The 16,359-nt window shown below is 42.0% G+C and overlaps 1 protein-coding gene across 9 annotated transcripts in view; it reads left to right on the top strand.

The window, feature by feature from the left end:
• FRY (FRY microtubule binding protein) overlaps nt 1-16,359 on the top strand; it is a 223,475-nt gene that overhangs the window by 194,582 nt on the left and 12,534 nt on the right. For 8 of the 9 annotated variants that reach the window (XM_077341830.1, XM_077341829.1, XM_077341823.1 and 5 more), the window contains 7 exons: nt 3,623-3,823; nt 4,470-4,631; nt 6,655-6,821; nt 7,518-7,707; nt 9,727-9,876; nt 10,808-10,906; nt 11,895-11,978. In XM_077341830.1, coding sequence (XP_077197945.1) covers nt 3,623-3,823; nt 4,470-4,631; nt 6,655-6,821; nt 7,518-7,707; nt 9,727-9,876; nt 10,808-10,906; nt 11,895-11,978 — 1,053 coding nt within the window. Of the gene's footprint in view, nt 1-3,622; nt 3,937-4,469; nt 4,632-6,654; nt 6,822-7,517; nt 7,708-9,726; nt 9,877-10,807; nt 10,907-11,894; nt 11,979-16,359 lie in introns of those variants that run through there. The other variant, XR_013231780.1, reaches the window with a different exon arrangement.

The raw sequence follows: 16,359 nt of genomic DNA on the forward strand, positions 1-16,359 counted from the left end.
CTTTCTGTACTGTGAAACAAAGAGCCTTGTGCTTTAACAGTATCCATACATTGGCCATAAATCTTTGTATGATAAGAAGGATAATCAAAATAATTGTATTCTAATTTTTGTCTAAAAATAACCAACATTCATGGGCAAGTGATTGTAATTAACTGATCAGGAATTACAACAATAGTAGTGAGAGGGACATGTTGGATCACAATGCTGTTGTCTTTCTCTGGTGACCAAAATTTGGGGCTAAGCCAAATAGACTGCTCCCCAAAAATGGTAAAGTCCTTTTAAGAGCGTTAATTTCTCACCTTACGCATGGAAGAGGAGACGGTGTCAAATTCGGAGAAAACCATAGGCCGCATTAAAATACACATTCCAGAGAAGAGATTCACTCTGCACTGAGATGATTGTTTTCAAGATATAAAATCTTCAAAACCGAGATGTTCAATGGGGAAAAATACCTTTATTTTTAACAATAGCAGCGTAATTAGGTAATGCTGTAATGTGTTTCCTGTTATTGAGTCTTAGCAGCTTTGCCCTGAAATGCCTTTGCAAATAACTTTTTCAACAAACAAAAAGTGTGGCCCGAGGGAGGGTGGATTTCTAGAATTTCAAAGAAGCAACTTCATTGAGACCTAAGCAGAACTGGCTTTTTAAGCCCATTCCTTTCAGTGCACTCAGAAGGGTATAACTCTGCTTCAGATGGCTCTGTTAATTTAGACCCCTGTGTTGACATCTGCGATTTCACACACACACACACACACACACACTGTATGAAGATTGCCAACTCTGGGTTGGGAATTTCTAGAGATTTGAGGGTGGAGCCTGAGATTTGGTGAGGAGAAGGATCTCATAATACAGTAGAATTCACCCTCCAAAGCAGCCATTTTATCCAGGGAAGCTGATCTGTGAAGCTTAGAGTTGCCAGCTCTGGGCTGATATATGCCTGGAGATTTGGGGGGGGGGTGAAGCCTGGGGGAAATGGTGTTTGGGAAAAGGAGGGGCTTCAGCGTATAGGCTGCCATAGAGTCCACCTTCCTATACAGGCATTTTCTCCAGGGGAACTTATCTCTTGTTTGGATCCCCAGTCCTCACCTGGAGCTGGCAACCCCACCTGGAGTAGGCTGTAATCTAAAAATCAGTTGTAATTCTAGAAACTCTCTAAGTCCCACCTGGAGCTTGGCAACTCTTTTATATATAGATTTCCAGCTGCTATCATATAGTTTAGGTAGGAATAAATTTATTAATTTGGTAGCTTTAAACTACATTATAGGACAAATGTTTATAAGAGTATGTTTAAACAAAGTATGTTTACAAATACTTTTCTTTATTTGTTTCCTATTTGTTATATCTGCTATTCAGGAACTTCAGGTAAGATAATGCTATTTGAACTCACATGTGCTAGTGGATGTAATGCTTTGTTTGTATTCTGTGATATATTCTGTCTCTTTTTAGTGTGTGTGTGTATGTGTATGAAGGAGTTTCTGCCTGATACTATGATATAAGAGTGTCTTAATATTTCAGAAAGCTGAGGAGTTCGTTGTTACTTCTGCCCTAATGCCTGAAATGCAATTCATGGATTTGGTCCATGGTTAGATCCATGAATTACAGAAGTAATTTTTTGCTTACAAATATCAACATGGGTAACATCCCATGTTGGGATGTTGCATCCCACAAATTATAAGAAAAAGCTGTAAGGGGATCACTTATGCATCTGCATTTTCCACCTTATTGGCTTTTATAATTGGAGTTTAGGTTCTGTGTGGGTTTTTTTTAAGTATTGAGAACATGGAATCATATATGATTCATTTTCTGAGTGCCAACAACAAATAGCATGAAAATGGCAGTGTTAGGCCAGTGTTCGCATGTCATGGCGTATCTATCACTTCTGGGGTCTTTAGATCTCTGTAGCATTCCTTAGAAGTTCCTTTCAGGCTAAATGCCACTGCCAAATACTTTAGAGCAGGGGTGGGCAAACTGTGGCCCTCCAGATGTCCATGGACTACAATTCCCATGAACCCCTGGCATTTGCTGGCAGGGGCTCATGGGAATTGTAGTCCATGGACATCTGGAGGGCGACAGTTTGCCCACCCCCTCCTTTAGAGGAACACATACATACTCCCTAAAAGAAATAGCTAGAATTTTACTGGATCCTCTACCACGGTGAATAGCATTGAAGAGGCTGGGAGAGGCGGGGCCTTACAACAGTAAAGTTCAAATGTAAATAGTCACTGGAGTTGACCCCTTCCCCCCAGTTGTAGTTAGGCCTGAAACAAATATGTACAACTGCATAAGATACAGGAAATTCCAGATTGCAAAATCAAATGGAACTTCTTCAGACCACGTATAAAAATGTTTCCTTCTGGTCTCATGACAAACTGGAAGGTCACTTGTGCAAATAACGGCATCGGTGTGATCTGCAGGCCAAGGAAGGCAGTGTGCATTCACTGATGTAAAATGGGAAAATCCCAAATTTCAGCTTTCCCAGTTTTCCAAAAAGGTGCTATAATGTCATGTGAGCTTGTGGCTGTGATATCGCTCTGCTCATATTAGAGATGTTATTTGCTCAGGTTTGATTGTGGAACCTGTCATCAATTCTGACTACTGGGTCCTAGGTTTCTCCTATCAAACACTGCTGGGAGAGTTTCATGAGAGAAGTCAAAACACACTTCAAAAACTTCCTCTTAGTTTGATTTATTTAGCTCATTTTTAAAAACTCCCTGAACTCCACCTCCACATTATAATTTCATTGTGTATATTTGTTTCTGCTCTAGCTACATTTATCTTAGATGTCTTTTTAAAAGTAACTGTAAAGATAGCTCTGCAGCCATTCATGCGTTGTTGCTAAAATCAAGCATGCCGACCTGCATGTGAATGACCAAGAACTGGACTAGACTTAATGTTTAAATAGGGCATGATCATTTTTAAAATATATATTTGAAAAGATGGTCTATTTTTTAAAAAGAAATGCTTAATAAAAAAGTAATTTCAAATTTGCAAAGTGAAGTCTGAATTAAAACGGAAAGCTGCTGACTGTGACATTGGTGTTGTGCATGTCAAACTGCAAATGCATCCAGATCTGCCTTGGTCCTGCGCTTAAGTAGCGTGTTCATGTGTGTAGTGCGGAAAGTCTAAAATATTTTATTTGTGATTTTCTGTTGTTGTAAACATAACTGGGTTAAAATAGCAATTGGAAGAACCTGCTTACAGCAGTTTAGATGACTCCCCGTAAATTCAAGTGGAAATACACCAGAAATGCTGCCTAGTAAATGGTGTTTGTTACTTCTGTAGTGGGAGTTGTGTGGTCATTAAAATGTTTCTGCAGTGTAAGCCACCTGGAATGGCATAGAATGTTGCCATGCCTACAACATTTTGAAGATATAGCCTTGGGATACAGGAGAGTTTTGGGGAGTCAGGGACACTTCATTCATTGACCACAGTGTCATAAATCCCTCTTTAAAATTGTATATTGTTGAATTTATTAAGACACTCATTAGAGACACTTTTATATAAAGTCAGTTCCAGCTTAAAGACATAGACCCCAGCATTATGATGTTGCTAAGTAAAACTTTCAGTAGAGAAAAAGGGGCTTGTATGGTGGCAGAGAAAACAATCACTGCTGTGATTTCAGGGTGAAAGCATGGACAATTTCAACTGGGGAGTACGCAGGCGTTCTCTTGATAGTCTGGACAAGTGTGATATGCAACTTCTGGAAGAAAGCCAGCTTTCAGGAAGTACGCCCAGCCTAAACAAAATAAACCACGAAGACTCTGATGAATCATCGGAGGAGGAGGACCTAACAACAAGCCAAATCCTAGAGCGATCAGAGCTAGTAAGTAGTTAAATGTAGACTGCTAGTAGCTATATTTTGGAAAGTGGCTTCTTATGCCCTGCATTTGAAACGAGATTGAATGCATGCAGTAGGAAGAGGTGGCTCTTGCATAGGTAAGTATTTGCTTATTGCATGCTGTTTTATTTTCATTTGCAAATGTAGAAGAGATGCAGAAGCACGTTCTGTGCACAGGAAATGTCAGATCTGATAAGCGCTGCTTTATTCAGTGTGTTTTTATATGTCATACTGGATTACGGGTCCCATCAGAACTCTGCACATTTTATAATGCAGTGTTTACAAAACAAAACGTATGCATTTGTTAAAATGGCACAAAGGACTGAAATAGTAATATATTTAAATAGTTTTTCTCTTAAAGATCTGTACGAAAAGCTGAGGGAATTAGAAATAACACCGCAAGCTTAAATTTAACGATGACCACCTGTGGAAAATACGTATCTTGCAGTATCATAATAGAGGTCATAACGAAAAGGCTTCATATGTTGGTCATTGTCAAAGTAAAATTCTTCTATAGAAGCATAATGTAAAATGAATGGGAGCTCTTGTGCGGTTCCCACTTGTTCCGTTGGGTTTGCACAGGAGGACCTTCAAGGAGATTGCGCTCTTAGTCAAGTTCCTCTTTTAACAGATCATGACACTTTCCCCTTCCGAAGACACAAATCACGTTGACCCTCTTTCTACCCCTGGTGAAGCAACTTCTGCGACGGCACCTTCTTTCAGCTCAAGAACGTCTAGCTTTAATGCTTCCTTGCCTGAAATGAATAATCTCCAAGTGTCTGAAGGTTCAAAGGTGAATTCACATTATTCTAAGAGTGCCTTGGGGGGGGGTGTAAAGTGGGTTTGGGGGTACATGTTTTTCTTATGTTCATAACAATCATCTTTGGATTTCAGACTGAAGTTTTACACTGTAATACGGCACACCCAGCCATAATAAGTTCCAAACTAAGTCTGCGTATTTCCAAGTTAATAGTGCTTGTGAAATGCCAGCACCACACTTCTACCCATGTTAATGGGGCTGTATAAAGATTGCCCTGTGGGTGTAAGCATGAATTACATTTTTCTCCTGAGCTGTGGGAGCGTCATTGTGCAGCTGCTTACACTGAATTCAGTCCTTGCCTGTTTGGTCTACTTTAGGAATATAAAATGCTGATTATACTGAGTTCTTTCTTTTTTAAAAAATGGAAAAGCTGTTGTGTATGAACATGAAGTTTGGCTGGGACATAGTTCTCCAAGGTTGGTAAACTTTTTTAGTAATGTCATTTATTCTGAAGTTGTTTCTCTGTAGAAATGTTTCCATTTCCAAAATCTAAACAAAGCTTTATAAATGCAAACCAGAGGTAGACAGAACCATTTTCCTGAAGCTGTTGCATGTGAACATGTTGGTAGCTGTGCCAGTCCTCTGTCAAATACTGCACTGTTTCACTGGCACAATTCAGAATCACAGAGCTGCTACAAAGATAAAAATATTAACTGAACAAGTTTACATAGCAGTAACAGAAATAACAATTGAATAAAATAAATTGATAGTTCTGATATGGTCCAGCTGCCTCACGCAAAGCCAAATTTGGTTTTATTTCCATTTAAGAATATGCAAGAAGAAAGGTATCAGGAGCTTTTCTCTCCCCAATGGACAGCAGAACGTCATTCTAGATGCTGCACTAAAATGGGCCAACAAGATTTGCATTGCAGTCTTACTTGGAGTTATACCCTCCTAAGCCCATTGAATTGAATGTATTTAGAACAGTGTAACTGTGTTTAAGATTGCAATGCCAGTCAGTGCCCAAAGGGCAGCGTAGTGAGCACTATACTTAGAGTGGAACTTTCTAGATTTTAATCTAAAAGCAAGTCTTTCAGAGTCAAAGGGGGAGGGCAACATCAGGGGAAGGCCTTGGCCTGTATGCCTTCTTGTTAGATCTCCGGAGAAACGGGTTGGCCACTGTGAGATAGGATGCTGGACTAGATAGACTGTTGGTCTGATCCAGCAGGGATCTTCTTATGTTCTTATGCATTGCTGAAGATACAAAAGGGTCTATGGCTTGTATTATAAGCAATTCTTGTTGATAGACTTCTTTTTCGGGTATGTTCATATTATCTGTTCCACTTAATAATTCTGGTTAAGGGCTTGGAGAAGGAGCTGGTCTCATGGCTTAAGTGCCACTCAACGCTTAACACCCACTCAGGGCGGTTGTCCCGCCCTTGAGTGCCTCCTCCTCCAACTGGCTTGCCTGTCTGTCCAACGGCCAGCCAATCACCTTCCATTCCCCACATCTGACTTCCCCCTCCTCCTTCCTCTTCCCCCCGAGGCTCTGAAGCTGCAGATACTTGCAGCACAAGAGCTGCTCCTGCCAGTGAGTTCCTTGCCTGGGGCCTCCAGCCTGCAGCTTTTCCAAGTCCTGGGGGAGGGGGAAGCCATTTACAGAATTCTTGCACCTCACAACCCCCCCCCCCCCATCTAGCACCCATTATGTTCCTGGATGCAACAGGCTTTGCCCCTAGTTCTATAATTTAAGATCTTTGTGAGGGAGTCATGATGCCAGAGATCTAAATTAATAATTCTGCTACAGACTCCTGCCAGAAATGTACACAGAAAGCTTGTGTTAGGCAACTCAGGTCATTAGTCTGGAAGAAATGTTTGCTAACAGCGGCAGCTGATGATTTATCATGGCTCTCTTTTTTGGGATGTGTTTCAAAAATGTAAATAAACATTAAGGGACACTCCTTGACTGTTGCCTTTCAATATTGCTCAAGACACCCTTTTTCTTACTGACTAAAATACCATGCACCTAAAATAGCACTTAATTCAATTCCCACAGGCTGAAGGTGCCCAAGAAGAGGACGATCCCTCTGTGCAGGAAGATGATCTTTCTGGCTCTACCAATGAACTCCCAGCAGCCTTTGAATACAGCGACAGTTTTAGCCTTGATATGGCAGAGACTGAAGAAAAGGGTGACAGATTGATGGATCAGTATGCGCTTGCCAGGTATGCCCTTGTGGTCTGGAGCGGGAACCCCTCTCTTTCTCTCTTTCTCTGTATAAAGTTCTGCTCAACAGTTGCAGCCAACATGATGACCTCAAAAGATTTTCAAGGCAAGAAAATCACAGAGCTGGTTTTCCATTGCCTTCATCTGCATAGCAATCTTGTTCCTCAGCAGTCTGCTATCCAAGTACTAGCCAGGGCCAACCCTGCTTGGCTTCCAAAACCTGATGAGATCAGGCTAGCCAAGACCATCCAGGTGAAGGCAAGCTATAGAACTGAAGAAATGTAGTTTTAAAAGAGCCAGTTTGGTGTAGTGGTTAGGAGTGCAGACTTCTAATCTGGCATGCCGGGTTCGATTCTGCACTCCCCCACATGCAGCCAGCTGGATGACCTTGGGCTCACCACGGCACTGATAAAGCTGTTCTGACCGAGCAGTAATATCAGGGCTCTCTCAGCCTCACCTACATCACAGGGTGTCTGTCGTGGGGAGAGGAAAGTGAAGGCGAATGTTTGAGCCTCCTTTAGGTAGAGAAAAGTGGCATAGAAGAACCAACTCTTCTTCTTCGGGCAAATCAGGTTAATTAAATCTTAATTGTCTACCCTCAGGCTCTACATACATGAGCATAAATGCACATCTAGCATGGTTATCTGTTCTTAGATTTATTTATTATTTATTTGCTTTGTTTTCTTTTTGTCCAGTTTTGGTGAAAGCGACAGGAATGTTTCACCTCCTCCTTCGCCATTCTTTTCGGCTATCCTAGCTGCGTTTCAGCCAGCAGCCTGTGATGATGCAGAAGAAGCTTGGCGTAGCCATATCAACCAGCTCATGTGTGATTCTGATGGCTCCTGTGCAGTTTATACTTTTCATGTGTTCTCTTCCCTGTTTAAGGTAAGAACATAGTTGGGAGAACTACGGGTAATTAAACATTTGTAGTGAAATTAACAAGGTCTTCCAGGGCGGCAATCATGCAAACCTTGATAATATTTCCCCAACTCATCAACTTCTATAAGGATCAGTTCAAATGAGTAGCTGTGTTGGTCTGAAGTAGCACAATAAAATCAGAGTCCAGTAGCATCTTTAAGACCAACAAAGATTTATTCAAGGCGTGAGCTTTCGAGCTGTCCAATGGCCAGCCCACCCCTGACTCTGGACTCTGATTTTATTGTGCTACTTCAGACCAACAAGGCTATCCGTTTGAATCTATCCTTGTGTGACTGAAGGTGAGCTGCAATAGCCATTTTGTTGCTAGCTACACCTCTTGTGATTGTGATTCTCTGTCCACCAGGCTACGTCTGAATTCCAACTTCTGTCATGGTAGGAAAATGTCCCAAACTCTACCTTTTCATATCATAGTCTAATGTCAAGCAAATCCATTACCGGAGGACAGATGTTTTAGTGATAGATTCCACACCGTCCATGGTAATGTTTTCTCTCCCTTTTTAATAGTGCCTTCCCTTCCCTTCCACACCAGATGTAAGTTGAAGCCCCCTGCTATAATATGACCCTCAGAATTCTCCATCAACTGTTTTATTTTTATTATATGAGGACCATGGGTCCCACTGCTGAATAGAAATAATGGACTACCTTATTTAAAAAATGTTTTTAAAAAACCCTATGTCTATTTGGTCACACCTCCCGTGATCCCATGCGTCAAAAAGGCCAGTGGTTCCCTTCTCTTGTGCTAATAGTTGCTAAGGTCCTGGTCCCTTGCAGTCATCAACAAATGGAAAGAGTAATTGATGAGTAATTGACTAGCTGTTTACTGGAATCCCTCAAATGGACTGCCTCCTGCTCAGACACATGAAACTTATGCAGGTTGTCCTGCCCAGGAAAAAATGGGGTTTCGTACAGTTTAAGATGAAACCAAGGCTTTGTTGGTGGGAAAGAAGGTGTTGTTCACAGCCTGTGCACAAAACAGGGGATGATGTTGTATGAAAACATTTGGGGGGAGGGGGGAGCTGTACCAGTTGGGTAACTGAAATGTGGTTTGGAAGAAACCCTTGCCATGTGCCCCTTGAGACCACAAATTCAGAGTCCAGTGTAGGTGTTTTTTTTTCCGTAATCCCACTTGATAGAAAAGAGGCATTTTTTAAAAAAACCAAGTGTTGGAGCATGCAGTATTTCATGTTACTGGTTAGGTTGAATAATAAGCAAACTCTGGGTGCTACTAAGATACTCTGATAACTAGTCTTTCATTCTAGGATGATATTCTAGGAACATATATCAGGAGCTCTAGATTTGAAATGTAATTCTTCTAGCTCCTATGGGGCTTGAGCCAGCCTTTTCTTTCAGGTTGTTTAAATGATTTGCAGCAGAGAGCTGTGTAGAAAGTTCGGTTTTTGACGGCCATACCAGCTAGGAAAGCAGGAAGGGTCTTGGTGTGCAGTAGTTTCCAGCTGCTCTTCGGTATGTTGGAACCTTCTCAAGCAGCAGAGTCACCCTTGCCAAGCAGTTCTGGCCAGAGGGGGAAACCAAAACACAGAAGCCTCTCTCATCATTTCCCATGCTGTAAACTTGGCAATGGAACACTCATTACATTGTTTGTTAGGCTACTTGACGTTGGTTAGTAACAAAACAATGCCCAGAATGGGCAGGAATTCTTATATTGGTTGGCTGCTGGTGACAAGGAAAGAACAAACCTGTACTGCACACAAAATGCAATTTAGCAGTGAAGCAAAAAAAAACCCCACAATGTTCCACTGGTGAGATAAAGAGCCAAACAGCTTACAGGAATTTAATAGTTTAGAGTTAAGCCATGATGGGTTTTTAATCCTTAAGCAAACATACACATCCCGTGGGGCAAATGTTCCCCTCCTTGCTCGTTTTGTGTACAGTAAGAATGCAGGCAGATCTAAGAAAAACCAAGTGTTCAGCAGTTAATGCGATTATTATAATTTTGCTTTACAGAATATTCAGAAAAGGTTCTGCTTTCTAACGTGTGATGCTGCCAGCTACTTGGGTGACAATCTGCGGGGAATAGGCTCAAAGTTTGTGAGTTCATCGCAGATGCTGACCTCATGTTCGGAATGCCCCACTCTTTTTGTAGATGCAGAAACTGTGAGTATATTTTCATGATTTTCAGGTGTTTTGCAGGTTGGGTGGTAAAGATTTAAAGATCATTGGAACTTTTTTTTGAAAGTCCTCTGAATCCTCAGTTTAACATAGACTTTTTCTCCTCCACTTGTTTGCCTGCTGCTTTAAATTGAAAAGACTTTTTAAAACTGCTGATTTGGTCCTTTAAAAACTGGTTTTAAAATAATCTCTATAAATTGTAACATTTGAGTTGTATCTTATCTGGTGCCTTACTCAGATTTTTGTTATATTCTTTGTTTCATTGGTCTGGAAAGGTTTGAAACCTGAGCAATTTCGGAATAACCACAAATTTAATAGGTTCTCAGGACTGAACAACAGTAAAAGCTATTGGGTACAGTTCAGAAAACGTTACTGCATACTCCCTTGTACATGTGTTCAGAAGTAAATCCCACTGGGACTTACTGTGGGGTATGCTTAGGATTGCAGCCTTAGTTTGGGAAATCCTGTTGAAACCAGTGAGACCAAAACAGCAACAATGCATTCTTAACTGTACCACTTTAGGCTGATGGTATAGAAGGCTTCTCTTCATGACACAGTTCTTTCCACACAGAAAAAATAGATAGCAAGGTGAATTCATTACCCTTGATCTATTATGGAAACCTTCACCTGGGGAAGCATGCAGTCATGTGAGTCTCTACTTGCAGTGTGAGGTGCTATAGTCCAGGAACAATTTGTTCATCTCATCATAAGGATATAAGACGAGCCCTGCTGGGTCCAACCAGTGGCTAATCTAGTTCAACATTCTGTTCCACAGAATGGCCTACCAGGAAAACCAAGCCATCAACCAATCAAGAGACTATCTCTTGGAGGATTGTGCCCATTGATTTTTGGTTTTCAGAGACAAAATTGCAGTTACGAGAACTTCACTGGTACATTTTTGTTTTATTGTTTTCAGCTTCTCTCTTGTGGACTTCTTGAGAAATTAAAATTCAGTGTCCTAGAACTACAAGAATATTTGGACACTTATAACAACAGGAAAGAAGCTACCCTATCTGTAAGCACAATCACTTTGCTTTGTTTTGTTATGTAATCATAAATCTCAAATCTGTGCAAATATACAAACAATGGGTTGCATCCAGACTCCATCTGCAATTTAAAATGATTGCCCCTTCCCATTGCAGACCCTCCTTGTGTCATCACTCAGGGCCTCTTATACCCTAAAACAGCCTTTCTTGACTTTTTTACTGTTGAGAAACCCCTGAAACATTTTTCAGGCTTCGCAAAACCCCAGAAGATGTGCGATGATGCAGAATATGGCTGGGAAGCATAGCTATGTACACACCCACCTGGGCCCCCTCCCCTTCCCACCCCCTCCAAGCACCTCATTGGCCTTGGGGGGGGAACCATATGACCATATATGGTCAAATCACCCAATAAATGTTTAGCAAATTTTTAAAATATATGAAAAATTAATTAACTCCCACCCATTCAGAAAATGAGAGGGGGGGGGAGAGGCCTAGAAGCAGCATTTTGTGGAACTCGGTGTGGCTGCAGTGGGAGGAGGAGACAGAAAAGTTCCATTCTGCCATATATGGATCTAGATCAGGGGTAGTCAAACTGCGGCCCTCCAGATGTCCGTGGACTACAATTCCCAGGAGCCCCTGCCAGCGAATGCTGGGAATTGTAGTCCACGGACATCCGGAGGGCCGCAGTTTGACTACCCCTGATCTAGATTATATATATGTGAATTAAGCATGAATTTAATATGGGTAACTATAAATATTCATAATTAACCTGTGAATCTATTGCCTTTAGTGGTCAGAATTTAGTACCCCAATATACATTTCTCATAGAGTTACAAACATTCCTGAAAATAATTATTTTGTGAATCATAACATAATCTATTTCTCAAGCTAAATGTATCAAAAGTATAATAAAAAATACAAAGTGTTTGGGGTTCTCAAAGCACTTTGGTGATCATTGTGAAAGCAGCTGTGTTGGTAATGAAATTTTCTTTCCTTCCCCCCTCGAAAAATACCCAGTGGCTTGCAAACTGCAAGGCAACATTTGCTGGGGGTTCAAGAGATGGTGTCATTACCTGTCAGCCAGGAGACTCAGAGGAAAAGGTAATAAGGGGTTAGATATGTTCTCTTTTCTTCTGTGATTAGCTTCAATTCTGCATTTGTACTTGATCACAAAGCCTTTAGTCTGTCTTTTCAACTCACTATCATCAGTGTCTTAATAGGGAGGTCTTAATGTCTTAATAAGGAGATGCCATATTTTCTTCTTTTTATTGTCGCATGTCCAATTGAGCATGTTCAGCAGCCTGTTCTTCGTTTCTGTCCCAAGGTACTGGTGTATCCCTAAAGGCCTTAGAGCTGCCCGTGGTAAAGGAAAGTAACAACACTACCTCCCTTTTCCTTCTCCCATCTGAAACTCCCTCTCTATAAAACGCCTTGACACTTTATGGAGAGGCAGGCACGTGCATGAGAAAGTCCATGACTGGTTGCATAACCCCACTCTAGACTCCTTTTTGCCTCTTCCAGATGATCAGGTATTCCTATGGAAGCTCCATGGCTGTTTCAACAGCTTTAGCTTGTATGTACTCCGCTTCCATTGTGACTGATAGCTGTACAGCCTGTGTGTTCAGGGAGGAGAGATTCGAGAAACTAAACTTTAATCTGAAAGATTCTCAGTTCCTAGAGATTTTTAAAAATTGAAACCTTATGAGGAGAGGCTCCTAATATGATCGGGAAAGTCGTAGGGGAGCAGTGGGCACTAACCCATTCCCTGGTAATATTTTATCAATAGATCTGTCCTTTCATAAAGTTCTATTTACACTTCCAGGGGGGAAATTCAGACACGCTTTTATTTCTTTCCTCCATGGAGCAAATGGCAAGGGATTTATAGTGCAACCATGTGCAGCATTATCCCCATCTAAGCCCACTGAGTTTAGTGTATAGGACTTCCCTGTTCATGTTTTACCTGCACACATTCCCTGCCCTGCTTCCTTGAAAAAATTAGTGGCACCCTTTTATCTCTAAGAAAAATTGTTTGAAGACAAGCTGCACATTGCTTGCCATAAAGTGCTTGGCCTTAAATATACTTAGAAGGAAGCAAATCTTGCCAGACTCATTTTAAAATTTCTAGTCTGTCTGATGAGTATGACTTTGTGGTGAAGGACGCATACCTTGCACCTGCACCTGCCCAAGGGCACTGTCACCTAGTTCTACTTTATATATTTCAGGAAAGGGATGAGTGCCGGGCACTCTGAGCCTTGGGACTAAGTAACTGGTGTTAGGACTTTTACTTCCACCTTGTTGCAAGTCCAGTACAGACTAATGGGGCAGCGATGAGATGTATACAGTTAAATGCAATTCCCATTTTCAGCTGACCTTTGAAAAAAATCAATATTTAAATATGTCAATCAATAAGCTCTTGTACACTTATACAGTGATTTGCTATCTTTGTAGCCATGAGCTATCAAATGTTTTCATGATCAGTGCATTTTGGTTAAAGAACAGAGGAAAACCGTGACACCTAAAATCTGGTATTGGAGGGAAATCTCCCTTTTCATTACCCATAGCGTGTACGGGCAAAGCAAAACGGATTTATTTGAAATGCCCCAAGGCCGATGCTGAGTGAAGTAAAAAATAAATGTAGCTGCCTGCAGCCATCAATGATTGAGAAAGAAATGACAGCTTCTTTCCATGATGTGCAAATGCACACGCGCTGTGTGATGCTATGCTGATATGCAGCTTGACCTTCGTTCCTTCCCTGTAACATATGTTGGGATTGTTTTGGCTTTTAATTTATATTTTTGCCATTTTCTATTTTAGTTTCATGCTTCTTTCTCTTCCTTGGCAAGATTTATCTCTTGTTCATTTTGTTATCCCTCTTAAGTTGGGTTTTGCACTCTTAAAAATCTCTGGGGCTTTTTGCACGCCTTCAAAATAGCACAATGGTTGCCAATTGAAAACGCTACTGATTTGCTGTTTTGCACAACGTCGTCGACAATCTGCCACACACCTGAAACCAATCTGCAAAAAGCGCTTCCTTGTAGCGCTTTCAGGGAAATCCCCAAAAGTGGATTCACCCTCCGGAAAGCGATACACTCCTGCAACCAATCTGCAACACTAGCGAAAAAGACCTGTGCGTTAACATTGTTGCGGTTTCTACAAAGTCCCTCCCCCTGGCTCTCTTCTCTGATCTTCCGGCGAAGCGATCGCCATTTTTTTTTCTCCGCGCGAGCACCAGCGAGCCTCTTTCAGTTTAGAGGCTTCCCCGGCTTCAGTCCCTCCCCAGAGTCACTAAAGCACAAACACAGAGAAGCCCGTTTGCTGATGTATTTTCCCTTTATTTTTTACACATTCATTCAGCCGAAAATCGGGCCCGTGAGAGGGGGGGGGGATTTTTTTTTTTTTCACTCGGAAGGAGCGTGGCAATGATCAAACGACAGCTCAAACACACTAGGCAGCTGGATGGGTCTCTCCGTTGCAACGAATTAACACAGATTCGTTGCAATGGGTCTGTTTTTTTTTAAAAAAAACCTTTCTTAAAGGGAAAGGGGCTGTTTGGGAGCATGCTAACGGCTGCCCATTGGCTGCTTGACGGCCAGGGGCGGGACGAGCTTGGCAATAGCGCTTCCTTTCTAGCGATTTTTGCCGAGACCGGAAGCCTGTGGGAAACGCTACAAAACGCAACTGGATTCCACTACAAAGGCAGGTATGCATAACGACGAATTCCACTATTTTAAATGGCGATTTTTCATTCAGTGACCAATTTGCTACAAAGATCCCGGTGCATAAAGCCCCTCTGTATTTTTCATTGTGCTTGTTCATGTTCCTTTCTCACTTCATCTGTTTTCTTTTTGTTGCACTGGATTTCTTCCTCATTTCTGGTTTTGGCCATATGTATAAAAGGGAAGCAAGAGAAAGGTAGCACTTTCCAATTTTAGGCCTTTGTTAGCCAAACTTCAGATCTTTTAGACCTAATTTTTTATTCCTCCTTTATCGACTCTGTACAGTGCGTTTGAACCTGTATTTAGCAACATGGCTGGGTACCATTTTTCCTATTTTCATGCAAGTGCGATACTGAAGAGTAGGGACGGGTGCAAACCACACGATGAGCCAAAATTCATGCTGAATTCTGGCTGGATTGGGGCTCAGGAAGTGACATTCAGCAAGTACATTGTCTCCAGAGAAAACTCTGAGCTTTTGGGCACAGGTCAGAAAACAAAAAAAAGCGTGAAAATGCTAGACAACTCAGAGGGTGGTGTTTTCCAGTCTCGGAAACACAAATAGGGACTCTCCAAACTTAATAGACAGCACTGCCTGCCAATAATAGAATCCCCATTCATCACAATGGGACTCAGATCTATGCACATGCTCCCTTTGTTAGTGTTGTAGTTTTGGATGGTATACTTGCAACAGGATAAAGGGCTTTGCTGCTCAGTGTGGTGGAGGAATTGCTTAGCTAGCTTTCTCAGACATACAGCTTTTGGGATTTGAAACTGGGGGGGATCCTTTTCTCCACGGATATTCCCCTTCATTTTCTCTATTGGGAGGGTGATTTCGAAGCATGGCTGATCCCAGCTGTATGGTCTTGGGAAGAGGGGGCTGGTTTGAACCTTCCTTTTGCTACCTGGTCAGTAACTCCACAACATTCTCATTAGTTCCTGCTCTGCTGGGAAGGAGACTGCAGGGTAATTCATCTCATATGGAGGGCATTTGGGTATGAAGCCAGTCAGTGCTTATTTGGCAGCTTCTGCACTATTAAGGTGAGACTGCAGGTGGGCTTCCTTTGGGGGGGGGGGAATCAGGCATTCAGTGACCACCAGTCATGTTAAACTTATATCTGGTCATCCTTCTCTCCTTCTTGGTTGTGCGCATGACCCCCCCCCTCACTTGCCTCACCAGGAAATTGACTGCAGAACTCCTGCACAGGACCATTCCTTCCAAACCCTGAGTCCTTAGTCTTACTTATCCTGCTAGCAAGGTGACTGCCAGGGATGGATCATGTGGGTCCTGCCCCAGGGGTTTACTGTAGGTTGATGTGAGGAATATCCGGTGTAGTCACGAGCTCCATTACAGAGCCATGCTTTTATTTGCTTGTTTGTTTGTATACCGCCTTCCCCTGAGGCTCAGGGCGGTTCACATGGAACATAAACAATACATGGAACTTTGTTTTGTCATAACATAACATATAAATGGACTGTAACAATATAACAATTACAATAGCAAGCATAACTGAAGGTAACAGTCTAATTCATAACAGTTCAAACAGGTCCATGTTTCAGGTGTATGGGTTCTGGGGAGGGAGGTTCAGGCTATGTTGTCTGCAGAGGGAGTCCTGTTGTCTGTGGAGGGAGGGTGGGTATGATGAATAAACCTCCTACTGTGCAGGAGAATCCTAGGCCCCGGGCCAGGATCTGTAATTGCCTCGCCCATAGAGGTAGAATGGTCCTAGGGATTTAGCCATCTGCCATGCTTGGCCTTGCCCTGGACT

Source organism: Paroedura picta, chromosome 6 (assembly GCF_049243985.1).
Source record: "Paroedura picta isolate Pp20150507F chromosome 6, Ppicta_v3.0, whole genome shotgun sequence".
Taxonomy (NCBI): domain Eukaryota; kingdom Metazoa; phylum Chordata; class Lepidosauria; order Squamata; family Gekkonidae; genus Paroedura; species Paroedura picta.